Raw genomic sequence first — 13,898 nt, forward strand, 5'->3', positions numbered from 1 at the left:
GGACTGGGAATACAAAGAGAAAAGGAACACATCCCCCTCTCAAGGTGCTTATTAGAGTCTCGTGGAGGAGGGGGATGCACAGCACACAGTGAGACAAATGCCACAGCAGAGGCAGGCATGAAGCGTGATGGGAGTCACCGACCCCGGTGTGGAGGACTCAGGGAAGGCAGTGTTTAAGCTAAACCATGAAGAATGGAGCGGGAGGGAATTCCCTGGCAGTCCAGCGGGTAAGGGTTAAGACTCCATGCTCTCACTGCTGAGGGCCTGGGTTTGATCTCTGGTTGGGAAACTAAAATCCCATAAGCTGCATGGCGTGGCCGAAAAAAAAAAAAGAATGGAGAGGGAGTTTGCCATGTTCTTAAGAACTGCGAGAGAGGGAGAGGAACCGGAGAAACATCATTGCTTTGTGGCTGGAGCTGTAATATTTTTAGGAGCTCTGGCCAGTCATGTGTAGCCCATCACGGGGCCCAGAGAGAGACAGGTGCTCACCTGTAAAGACAAATGGAGCGAGTCACAGAGACGAGCATATGTGAAAGCTGAGAGACAGAACTTCTGGGCTCTTCCACAATGCTCAGGACCTACATTCAGTATGTCCCTAAGGCATGGCTGTTAGATGCCCCATTGTTCTTAGAGTAAATTCCTCCTTTTTTGTTACTCTAATATTGATGGATTTCTGTAGATTATAACCATGATAGTTCTGACTAAAAAAAAAGGCAAAGGTCAGATATGGTTTCCGAAAGAGCCCTGGCAAGGTGTGGGGGAAGAGGTTTCAAGTCCAAAGACCAGAGAAACTCAACAGAGAAGGAAAGAAGCCTTTAGTTCATGGTACTTTTCCGGGTCATGGATGACTTTTCCTCTTCCTGAAAGGACCAACTTTCATACACTGACATTTTAATCTACCTGAAAGCAATTACAGGACAGTGCCCAGAAGCTCTGTTGATTTATAAATAACTGGCCAATCTTTATTTTACTCCAGTGGAATATGAAACAGCTAAGAAATAAGCCTTCAAAAAATTCCTCTTAAGCCCTGAAACAAACCTTTTTAAAGTTCAACTCTAATTATAACATAGAGAAGTTTCATTCTGTCTCTAAAATAGATGTCTTAAAATAGGGGGGCCATCAATAGGTAGGTGAGGAAGACAAGATGCAAAGCTTCACAGGAAAGCATCAGACTCCCTCAGTGAGCCCTTCCTGTGGCAGTTTTGGGAGAAGAGCTTTTTGAAGTGGCAGGCGTCTGTCAGTAATGGAGAAACCGAGGTTTCCAGCTGTTCAGAGTAGTGCTATTTTTATTATACCTTCTCTTGGCAAAAGGAATTGATACGATTTAAAATCTGATAGCTTTTTTTTTTTTTCTTTTCGGTACGCGGGCTTCTCACTGTTGTGGCCTCTCCCGTTGCGGAGCACAGGCTCCAGACGCACAGGCTCAGCGGCCATGGCTCACGGGCCCAGCCACTCCGCGGCATGTGGGATCTTCCCGGACTGGGGCACGAACCCGTGTCCCCTGCATCGGCAGGCAGACTCTCAACCACTGCGCCACCAGGGAAGCCCCTAAAATCTGATAGCTTTAATGGAATTTTTTAGCAGGTAGAAGTATGCCCCAGTGGTTGGATTCCCATTCAGGAATGGGAACTCATGTCCCATTTTAGAAAAAGCGTAGGAGTAGGGATCAGAGGCCCTGGGCTCTGGTTCTGGTGGTGCTGCTGCTTTGCTTGCTGTGTGATTTCTAGTTGGTGTCAAGCATCTCTGGGCCTAGTCAGTTCCTCCCTCTATCTATATGATGGAAAAGGATTTCTTTTACTTTACATTGTAAGACTTTGGATTAGGCTAAAATTATTGTTCAACAGACTAGACCAAGGACTATAGCAAACAAGACGAAATTTAGCAAACACTAATGTTTGTTCAAATTCAGTTCAGCCTCTGTGATAAGATACAGAAAACCCACCATGCAAACACAGGATGCGGGAGACATGGCTTAACAGCTTACTTGTGTAAGAAAGGACTTACAATGTGGCTGCTAAAAGCTAGTGCTCTTTCAAGTGGCATTATTAGGAAGATAGTGATGAGAAAAAAGGAGGTCACACTGCCCCTCTGCTCCGTGCTGGTCAAGCCTGAGAGCCGACTCTTGAGGTCCAAGGGGGAAAGGGAATAGGCCTAATGGGAGAGGCAAAGTATCAGCTGTCAGTCAAAACAAGTAAGAGAGCAGTCTAAAGATGGAGTAGGTCAAATATGATTCCCCTAACTCACCCAGACAGACCATGATCTACCCGGAAATGGAGATATAAATAGTTCAGAGTAGATGAGGTATGTTGTGAAATGGAAAAAAGGAGAACAGAGGATGGAGAAGTAGGCAGAGTCAAGTAGTGAAAAGCCTTGTAATCAATGTTAATGGAGTTTAGAATGTTGGGAAGCTGCTGAAGGACTTTAAGCAGGGCGGTGATAGAATCAGATGTGCATTTTAGAAACATCACTCTGGCTGATGGTGAGGATGGACTGGGAGGTGAGAAACTGGAGACTGAGACCAAACAGGAGGGTAACAGAAAAGGGCAAGTTTAAGAAAAATTTAGGAAGTACAATTCACAGAATCTGGCGACTGAATGGATGTGCAAGGTGAGGAAGGAAAGAATTCAGGCTGCTGACCGTGTTTCTAGCCTGCACAACTGCACAGCAGATGAAGAGCAGTGCCCACCACTGAGGACAGGGACGCAGGAGGAGGAGATGTTGGCATGGGCATGTGTCTGATGAGTTTGGTACGATAAGCAGGATACGTACGCGTATAGCTCAGAAGACAGAAGTGAAGTAGAGAAATAACTAAGACTTGGGAAGGGATGAGACCACTAAGAAAGACTGTAAAGATTAAGAAAAACGGTGGGTTGAGAGTGGACAATGGGGGACCACCAAGATTTAAGAGATTGGCAGAAAAGGGGAATCCATAGAGCATACTGAGTGTGGACAGGTGTGCAGGGAGGAAATGACAATAGTAGTTGTCTGGAGTCTCATCGCTTTCAAAGCATAATTATTTCAGTTGATACTCTGATGTAAGCAGGAGTACATTTATTCTCCTTTTCTTATATGTAAAGAACTAGGAAGTGCAGCGTGGTGGAGACTTGCCTTATTTTATGTGATAAGACTTTCCACTTGAAAACAACTAGAATGATGAATAAAGTATAAAAAGAAAAAAGACCCATCATTTAGAGCTACCACATGATCCAGTAATCCTGCTCTTGGGCATATATCCAGAGAAAAACCATACTTTGGAAAGATACATGCACCCCAATGTTCATTGCAGCACTATTTACAACAGCCAGGACATGGAAGAAACCTAAATATCCATCGACAGATAAATGGATAAAAAAGGTGTGGTACATATATACAATGGAATATTACTCAGCTATAGAAAAGAACAAAATAATGCCATTTGCAGCAACATGGATGGACCTAGAGATTGCCATACTGAGTGAAGTACGTCAGAGAAAGACAAATATCATATGATATCACTTATATGTGGAATCTAAAAAAAGAGTACAAATAAACTTATTTACAAAACAGAAACAGAGTCACAGATGGCGAAACAAACTTATGGTTACCAAGGGGGAAAGGAGGGGGGAGGGATAAATTGGGAGATTGGGCTTGACATATACACACTACTATATGTAAAATAGATAACTAATAAGGACCTACTGCATAGCACAGGGAACTCTACTCAATACTCTGTAATGACCTATATGGGGAAAGAATCTAAAAAAGAGTGGTATGTGTATACATATAACTGATTCACTTTGTGGTACACCTGAAACTAACACAACATTGTAAATCAACTATACTCCAATAAAAATTTTAAAAATAAATAAATAAAACCATGTAAGAGATGCAAAGACAGTAAGGAAGTAGTGTGCTAAAATCTAAAACTCTAGAGACAGAAACTGAGCACAAGAAGCCACTTTTGCCTTAAGGATATTTGCTGATCTTATACAAAGGCTGGCATGTAATTGGAGACGCCCCACATGAATCTGGGATCCTAAAGAGAGGTACCCTCAGGAGAGAGTGAACCAGAACTAAACCCATTCCCCTCATCCCACAACCAGGGGAAAACTGCCTTGGAGTGAACAGAGAAGGGGAGGGGCGAGGGCAGGCTGGTCCTCTTGAAAACTCTAGCCCAAATTTGGATTGTCAGAGTGTTTCCTAAAATATCCAGCTAGTTTAGTTTATTTTAAAATGGTTCCATACCAGGCACCTAGGCACCTGGCCAAAATAAATGGAAAAGCTTTGGGTCGTGCAGACTAAATAACATGAGGCAACTCTCCCCTAAGTATAAATTCTAAAATCCAGACAAAATAGATACATTAAAAATAATCTTCTTTAAGACATCTGGGAACTAACAAGCTGTGAAAAGTTGGGGGACCAAGATTTAGAAGAAGGAGGAAACCCAAAGGGATTCATGTACCATTTGGGGCCACTTTTCCCCTACGGCTCCCTGCTAACTACAGAAGTGGATGAGAGGCTAAGAAGCTGAGCAGAGATTCTGACAACCTTGTTAGCCCAGGAGGCCAAAAATTGGAGTCCAGGGTGTGCCACAGAAAGGGAGCCCTAATCAACTGCCCCTGTTTTAAGTTAGGGCAGTGGAGGACTAAATCCTAGGAAGAAGTGTGAACTAGAAACAGTGTGTTCCTTGCAGGGATTGAAAACTAGCTTCAACCAACTTCAATTTCTGTAAATGAATTAACACGATTTGGAATTATTGGTGATCTATATAACCAAAAACTCTAGATCTGGTGAGAAAAAAAAAGTGATTTGAGTTGCCCGAAGGGAGAGTCATGGTCTCTCATTCAGTTCCTGACTATTTACATTTAAATTAAAACTAATTAAACTTCATAAAATGAAATATTCAGCTCCTCAGTCACACTAACCACATTTCAAGTGCTCAATATGACTAGTGGCTACCATACTGGACAATGCAGATATAGAACATTTCCAACATTACAGAAAGTTCTAATGAACAATGCTTTCAAGAATTACTAGTTACTAGAAAATATCTACAGATTGGTGTTAATGTCTGGGGATATGAAAGGCATGGGTGGCCCACCATGCAAAGTGGGGGATTGTCAAGATCTGATGGGAGAATGGAAATTTAGCCTGTGAATGGACCCAGTGAAGTCACAAACCTACTGTGTGGTTATATCCCCAGTTCCTGAATGTATAAACAGACATACTAAGCAACTGACAGAATAACCACACTTGTTTTACTGACCAAAAAAGCAAGGGCTATTATAATAGGAGGGGCCAAATCGAAGCCCTAGGAATTTTGCTTCCAAAACAGTAAACCAAAAATAATTCCACAACCCAGAGGTAATAGCAGAGATTACTGCAAACACTAAACACTGGAAAGGGATAAGGATAATAAGTCCTATGACATCCCTGTTTAACTTGTTTATTTGGCTTGTACAGAAGACGGGTCTTGAGTAATTACTGTAGATTGCTATCAACTCAATCAAGTGGTGATTCCAATTTCAGCTGCTGTTCCATATGTAGACTCTTCTAACTGTAGCACATTAACACAGCCCCTAACACTTGTGATACAGCTAAGGACATGCCAGATGTTTCTTTCTCTTTATCAATGAACAAGAACTACCAGAAGCCATATGCTCTCGCCTGACAGGGACAGCAGTATACCTTTGTTCTCTTCTTTGGGGGCTACATCAACTCTTTAGCCCTATTATAATCTATTGCACAGGGATCTTGATTATTTTGGTATTCCACAGAACACCATGTTGATTGGAGCTGATGGGCAGGAAATTCAAATACCTCAGATGCCTCAGTATGGAGTGTGCCACAGGATGGAGGTAAACCTTGTAAAAATTCAAGGAACTGACACCTTGATTAATTTCCTTGATGTCCCGGTATCTGGAGCATGTTAGAATATACCTCCAATGTGAAAGACACCTTTCACCACCTGCTACTAAGAAAAAGGCACAAAGCTTTGTTGGCCTTTTCTGATTTGGGCAGCTACGCATAAAACATTTGTGCTATTCTGCTCCATTTACTGAGGCTGCCAGTTTTGTGTGGGATCCAGAGCAAGGCAAGGCTCTGCAACAAGTCCAACTGCCATGCAAGCTGCTTTTTGGGCATTATATCTTTGGCCAAGGGTATTGGGTGTTATTACTCGGTAGGTCCAGCTGTGCTGTAAATGTCTTAAGGCTGCATAGATAGGGTTACCATACATCCTGGTTTTCAAGGACAGTCTGAGTTTTCACCTGTTATCCCAAAATAATTAATAGTGGTACTTTTCCCCCTCAACTATGTCTTGGTTTGGATGATAAATTAATGGTTGCTCATTCTATGAATAGAGCCTTTTAAAGGCACCAATTACAGAAACATTTTTGAGCAAAGTTATACTCTATTCTGCAGACAACTATTTTCCTTATGAAAAACAGTTTCTGGCTTACTACTGCATGTTGGTAGAGACTGAACACCTGACCATGGGACACCAAGGCGACCATGCCTCCTGAGCTGTTCAACATGAACTGAATGTGCAGAACTCCCTCATCAAATGAAAGCAACATTAGAGATCAGGCTCAAGCAAACCTGGAAAAGTTGCATGAACTAATATTGCTTAGACTCCTGTGATACCTACTCCTGCTGTACTGTTACTTCTCCATCAACCCATAACAAACGTCCTATGACCACTGGGTATAGGAGAAAAATCTGCAGCTAGGTTTACAAATGATTTTGCATGATATGCTGATACTAACCAAAACCAGACTGTTGCAGGATTATAACTCCATACAAAGGTGGCTCTGAAAGACAGGGGAGGAGAAATCCTCCCAATATGTAAAACCTAGAGCAACATATCTGATTGTTCATTTTCCTTGGTTGGCGAGATAGCCAGAAGTACAGGTCTATGCTGATTCATGGGCAGTGGTTTAGCTGAAGAGTCAAAGTTTGGAAAAAATAATGTAAAACTGCTGACAGGGAGGTCTGAGGGGAAATCATGTGAACAGACCTCTCAGGATGAAAAGGATGTGTAAGGACTATTTCTATCCCATGTGAATGCTCCCAAAGACTTCCACTGCAGAGGAGACTCTCAGTGATCAGGTGGACAAGATGACCCATTCCATGAATGTCAGCTGGATACCCTGGTGCTTGCAAAATGGCCTTGGCAGCAGGGAAGGAGGCTACACACTCACCCTCAACAAAGCACATCTGCCTACCACCCCTACCGAGCACCCGCAGAGGCCAATGCTGAGCCCCTAACATGGCACCATTTCTGGGAGGATTAGCCAGTCACCCAGTAGGAGGATGACTACAGTGCACACCTGCCTTCATAAAAAGGGCAGTGATTTTTTTTCTTACTGAAATAAATATGTATTTGAGATATGGATTTTTCATCCCTGACCACAATGTTCTGCCAGCATCACAATCTGTGGACTTCAAGAATGTCTTATTCATTATTCTGGTAGCGCATATAACATTGCTTCTAACCATGGAACACAATTCATGGCAAAGAAGTACAAGAATGGGCTCACATACATGGAGTTTAATTTTTTACCATATACTCCATCACGCAGAAGTAGCTGACCTAATAGAATGTCAAGATAGTCTTTTGACAACTTATTTATTGCACTAGCTAGCAAACTACCCACTGTGAGGTTTGGGTGTGGACTTACAGGATGGAGTGTCACACAAACTAGCAACCAAGACTGATGCTGTTTTTCTCACAACCAGAGCATAAGGGCCTAGGAATGAATGAATGAAAATGAAAGCAGCTCCTCTTATAATTATACACAACAATCCACTTGCAGCTTGTAATTCCTGCAGCTTTGAGCTCTTGAGTTAGAGGTTTTAGTTTCCTACGGAGGAATACTTTTACAGGGGACACAAGAATAGTTCCACTTAACTGGAAATTAAGTTCACTACTGGCCACTTGGGCTGCTCATTCCACTGAATCAACAGGCAGGAAAACAGGGGTTTATGATATTGGCTAGGTGACTGATATTGACTATCAACAATAGGTATGACGGCTGCTATACCTTGAGGGCAAAAAGGAATATGTTTGGAATCCAGGGAATTATCTGGTGTTCTTTTTTTTATCATCTTTAATTTCTTTCATCAGTATCTTATAGTTTTCTGCAAACAGGTCTTTTGTCTCCCTAGGTAGATTTATTCCTAGGTATTTTATTCTTTTTGTTGCAATGGTAAATGGGAGTGTTTCCTTAATATCTCTTTCAGATTGTTCATCATTAGTGTATAGGAATCCAAGAGATTTCTGTCCATTAATTTTGTATCCTGCAACTTTACCAAATTCATTGATTAGCTCTAGTAGTTTTCTGGCGGCATCTTTAGGATTCGCTATGTATAGTATCGTGTCATCTGCAAACAGTGCCAGTTTTACTTCTTCTTTTCCAATTTGTATTCCTTTTATTTCTTTTTCTTCTCTGATTGCCGTGGCTAGGACTTCCAAAACTATGTTGAATAAGCGTGGCGAGAGTGGACATCCTTGTCTTGTTCCTGATCTTAGACGAAATGCTTTCAGTTTTTCAACATTGAGAATGATGTTTGCTGTGGGTTTGTCGTATATGGCCTTTATTATGTTGACGTAGGTTCCCTCTATGCCCACTTTCTGGAGAGTTTTTATCCCTCTATGCCCACTTTCTGGAGTGTTGAATTATGTCAAAAGCTTTTACTGCATCTATTGAGATGCTCATATGGTTTTTATTCTTCAATTTGTTAATATGGTGTATCACATTGATTGATTTTCGTATATTGAAGAATCCTTGCATCCCTGGGATAAATCCCACTTGATCACAGTGTATGATCCTTTTAATGTGTTGTTGGATTCTGTTTGCTAGCATTTTGTTGAGGATTTTTGCATCTATATTCATTAGTGATATTGGTCTGTAATTTTCTATTTTTGTAGTCTCTGTCTGGTTTTGGTATCAGGGTGATCATGGCCTCATAGAATGAGTTTGGGAGTGTTCCTTCCTCTGTAATTTCTTGGAAGATTTTGAGAAGGATGGGTGTTAGCTCTTCTCTAAATGTTTGATAGAATTCACCTGTGAAGACATCTGGTCCTGGACTTTTGTTGGAAGATTTTTAATCACAGTTTCAATTTCATTACTTGTGATTGGTCTGTTCATATTTCCTATTTCTTCCTCGTTCAGTCTTAGAAGGTTATACCTTTCTAAGAATTTGTCCATTTCTTCCAGGTTGTCCATTTTGTTGGCACAGAGTTGCTTCTAGTAGTCTCTTAGGATGCTTTGTATTTCTGCCGTGTCTGTTGTAACTTCTCCTCTTTCATTTCTAATTTTATTGATTTGCGTCCTCTCCCTCTTTTTCTTGATGAGTCTGGCTAATGGTTAATCAATTTTGTTTATCTTCTCAAAGAACAAGCTTTTAGTTTTATTGATTTTTGCTGTTGTTTTCTTTGTTTCTATTTCATTTATTTCTGCTCTGCTCTTTATGATTTCTTTCCTTCTGGTAACTTTGGGTTTTGTTTGTTCTACTTTCTCTAGTTCCTTTAGGTGTTAGGTTAGATTGTTTATTTGAGATTTTTCTTGTTTCTTGAGGTAGGGTTGTATAGCTATAAACTTCCCTCTTAGAACTGCTTTTGCTGCATCCCATAGGTTTTGGATCATCATGTTTTCATTGTCATTTGTCTCTATTTTTTGATTTCCTCTTTGATTTCTTCAGTGATCTCTTGGTTATGTAGTAACGTATTGTTTAGCCTCCATGTTTGTGTTTTTTACCTTTTTTCCCCCTGTAATTCATTTCTAATCTCATAGCGTTGTGGTCAGAAAAGATGCTTGATATGATTTCAATTTTCTTAAATTTACTGAGGCTTGATTTGTGACCCAAGATGTGATCTATCCTGGAGAATGTTCTGTGTGCACTTGAGAAGAAAGTGTAATCTGCTGTTTTGGGATGGAATGTCCTATAAATATCAATTAAATCTATCTGGTCTATTGTGTCATTTAAAGCTTCTGTTTCCTTATTTATTTTCATTTTGGAGGATCCGTCCATTGGTGTAAGTGAGGTGTTAAAGTCCCCCACTATTATTGTGTTACTGCTGATTTCCTCTTTTATAGCTGTTAGCAGTTGCCTTATGTATTGAGGTGCTCCTATGTTGGGTGCATATAATTTATAATTGTTATATCTTCTTCTTGGATTGATCCCTTGATCATTATGTAGTGTCCTTCCTTGTCTCTTGTAACATTCTTTATTTTAAAGCCTATTTTATCTGATATGAGTATTGCTACTCCAGCTTTCTTTTGATTTCCATTTGCATGGAATATCTTTTTCTATCCCCTCACTTTCAGTTTGTATGTGTCCCTAGGTCTGAAGTGGGTCTTTTGTAGACAGCATATATATGGGTCTTGTTTTTGTATCCATTCAGCCAATCTGTGTCTTTTGGTTGGAGCATTTAATCCATTCACGTTTAAGGTAATTATCGATATGTATGTTCCTGTGACCGTTTTCTTAATTGTTCTGGGTTTGTTTTTGTAGGTCCTTTTCTTCTCTTGTGTTTCCCACTTAGAGAAGTTCCTCTAGCATTTGTTGTAGAGCTGGTTTGGCGGTGGTGAGTTCTCTTAGCTTTTGCTTGTCTGTAAAGCTTTTGATTTCTCCATTGAATCTGAATGAGATCCTTGCTGGGTAGAGTAATCTTGGTTATAGGTTCCTCCCTTTCATCACTTTAAGTATATCATGCCACTCCCTTGTAGCTTGTACAGTTTCTGCTGAGAAATCAGCTGTTAACCTTATGGGAGTTCCCTTGTATGTTATTTGTCATTTTTCCCTTGCTGCTTTCAATAATTTTTCTTTGTATTTAATTTTTGCCAATTTGATTACTATGTGTCTCGGCGTATTTCTCCTTGGGTTTATCCTGTATGGAACTTGCTGCGCTTCCTGGAATTGGGTGGCTATTTCCTTTCCCATGTTAGGGAAGTTTTTGGCTATAATCTCTTCAAATATTTTCTCGGGTCCTTTCTCTCTCTCTTTTCCTTCTGGGACCCCTATCATGCGAATGTTGTTGTGTTTAATGTTGTCCCAGAGGTCTCTTAGGCTGTCTTCATTTCTTTTCATTTTTTTTTCTTTATTCTGTTCCGCAGCAGTGAATTCCACTATTCTGTCTTCCAGGTCACTTATCCATTCTTCTGCCTCAGTTATTCTGCTATTGATTCCTTCTAGTGCAGTTTTCATTTCAGTTATTGTATTGTTCATCTCTGTTTGTTCTTTAATTCTTCTAGGTCTTTGTTAAACATTTCTTGCATCTTCTCAATCTTCACCTCCATTCTTTTTCCGAGGTCCTGGATCATCTTCACTATCATTATTCTGAATTCTTTTTCTGGAAGGTTGCCTATCTCCATTTCACTTCGTTTTTTTTTCTGGGGTTTTATCTTGTTCCTTCATCTGGTACATAGCCCTCTGCCTTTTCATCTTGTCTATCTTTCTGTGAGTGTGGTTTTTGTTCCACGGGCTGCAGGACTGTAGTTCTTCTTGCTTCTGTGGTGTTCTTCTTAAGAGGGTCATATCCATCAGTCAAAGCTGATGGAATTTTTGCAAGATGAACAGAGTTTTGGAGCAGGATGATGGTGATGGTTGCACAACAATGTGAATGTACTTAATGTCACTGAATTGTACACTTACAAATGGTTAATATGGGAAGGCTTCTCATAGGGAAAAGAGGACGGTCTGAGATAGCCCTCGGAATATGTACAGAATCTACATAAGAAGAGAATGTAATGGTCGTAAGCAGGGTCTCTGGAGTCAGATGGACTTGGTTCAGATTCTGCCACTTATTAGCTTTGTAACTCTGGTTGAGTTATGTAACCTATCTGTGCCTCAATTTCCTCATCTATAAAATGGGGATAATAATAGGGCACTTACCTCATAGGGTTGTGAGGATTAAATGAGTTAGTATATGTTTAGTGTGACAGAAGAGTATTGTCTGACACATAGTAAGCATTACACATGTATCGTTATTATTTTTTTTTAAATTAAAATTTTTAGTTTAGTTATAATATTGTATTAGTTTCAGGTGTACAACATAGTGATTTGATATTTTTATAAATTATACTCCACATAAAGTTATTATACAATATTGGCTATTTTCTCTGTGCTGTACATTACATCCTTATATGTTATTTGTTTTTGTTTTTTTTTTACATCTTTACTGAAGTATAATTGCTTTACAATGTTGTGTTAGTTTCTGCTGTGTAACAAAGTGAATCAGCTATGCATATACATACATCCCCATATCCCCTCACTATTGCGTCTCCCTCCCCCACTCCACCCCACCTCTCTAGGTGGACACAAAGCACTGAGCTGATCTCCCTGTGCTATGTGGCTGCTTCCCACTAGTTATCTATTTTGTATTTGGTATTTTATATTTTGTTATATATGTCCATGCCACTCTCTCTCTTCATCCCAGCTTACCCTTCCCCCTCAGAACCTTTTTTTTTTTTTAGATTCCATATATATGTGTTAGCATACGGTATTTGTTTTTCTCTTTCTGACTTACTTCACTCTGTATGACAGACTCATTGCTATTATTAAGCGAGGAAAGACCAGTACATTCTGGCCAGAAGGCATGGCTCAGCAAATGTGCAGAATGGGAATATGCAAATCTTATTTAGAGGGTTCCTGAAGGGGAACAGTCTGGCAAGAGCAATAGCCACAACTTACCAGTGACCGATCAGAGGGAGGGAAAGTGACTCTCCAGACACCGGCGTCTCTCCTAATAGCACAGAGGAGTGTGGGACACCCAGCTGAGGCCTCCCGAATCTTTGGGGCTCTGTTCCCACCAGTGCCTTTTCTGGGAGCTTCAGTAGGTGGCATTCTACCTGCTTTGAGCACTCACAGCCTGTCCTTACAGACCTTTTGAGCTGCTTTGGACTATTTCTTTGGACACATGTACCCAGACAAAGGCTCAGGAGGGAAACACATGGGACAGACTCCGGGATGTAGAACTTACTGCTCTGCAACAGCCAAATTGGGTGGCAGGGAGGTGAGCCCATTGCCTGTGAGGAGCAGGACACGGAGGTGTGGCAGAAGCCCCAGATCACAGATGGCCTCCGCAGTGAGGCTGTTGAAGGAAAGGTCCAGGAACTATGGCACAAAGATATAAGATGGGGAAATAGAAGCACTACTCGTGACAATGATGCTCATACATGAGGTGGGAGCTGGATTTTTTTTTTTTTTTTTTTAACCTTCCAGGAGGGCCCATCGCCCACAGGCTAAAACCCTCCTGACTCTCAGGATTAACTTTCAAGGTCTACTAGAGTCATTCTACTATGTCCAACCTATTTGCCAGCCTCAGCCCCCATACTGCAAGCCTTTGTTTACCCCATGGTGCTGGCCAAAGTGACTGCTCCCCATTCCTTGCCACACCCCATGTAGAGATCTTTGCTTGAGCTTTTCACTCAGGAATGCCCTTTCTCCATGTATCTGAATCCAAGTCCTAAAAGGCCAGTTCAAAAGCTGCCTCCTTATAAAACCTTTCCTAATTCCCCAGCCAGATGGAATCTCTCCCTCCTGACTTTGAGTGCTTTAGCTAGACTGTTCTGAGGTTACTGCTCACAGTCAGCCAGGTAACTGTGATAACTGGACATAAGCCTGAGGAATAAGGTACTGGTACATGGATGTGCTGAGCAGGTGCTGGCACACAGTGGTGGACTAGGCTATAAACTCTCTGAGGTGAAGCACCTTGTCACTGTATCGATGTATCCTTATAATCTAGCATAGTACCTGGCACATAGTAGATGCACATTAAAAAACCAGCTGAAATGAACTGGCTTATTAGGACAATGACCCAAACTGACACCTCATCATAAAGCACTTTCTAACTAGCCATCTAGATTCATGAGATAGTTGACTTGAGTTAGGAGACCAGTCAGGAAACTGAGTTT

General features: G+C 41.0%; 1 protein-coding gene across 8 annotated transcripts in view; it reads right to left on the reverse strand.

Moving 5' to 3' along the window:
- Positions 1-13,898, reverse strand: part of XRRA1 (X-ray radiation resistance associated 1) — a 100,217-nt gene that overhangs the window by 55,975 nt on the left and 30,344 nt on the right. For 6 of the 8 annotated variants that reach the window (XM_067750338.1, XM_067750335.1, XM_067750336.1 and 3 more), the window contains one exon: positions 12,965-13,098. The exons of the other annotated variants lie outside the window; for them this stretch is intronic. Coding sequence is in view for 5 of the 6 variants with exons in the window: in XM_067750335.1 (XP_067606436.1) it covers positions 12,965-13,098 (134 nt within the window). In the remaining variant the exon portion in view is untranslated. The remainder of the gene's footprint in view (positions 1-12,964; positions 13,099-13,898) is intronic. 8 annotated transcript variants of the gene reach the window in all.

The sequence above is a fragment of the Pseudorca crassidens genome, chromosome 9, assembly GCF_039906515.1.
Source record: "Pseudorca crassidens isolate mPseCra1 chromosome 9, mPseCra1.hap1, whole genome shotgun sequence".
Taxonomy (NCBI): Eukaryota; Metazoa; Chordata; class Mammalia; order Artiodactyla; family Delphinidae; genus Pseudorca; species Pseudorca crassidens.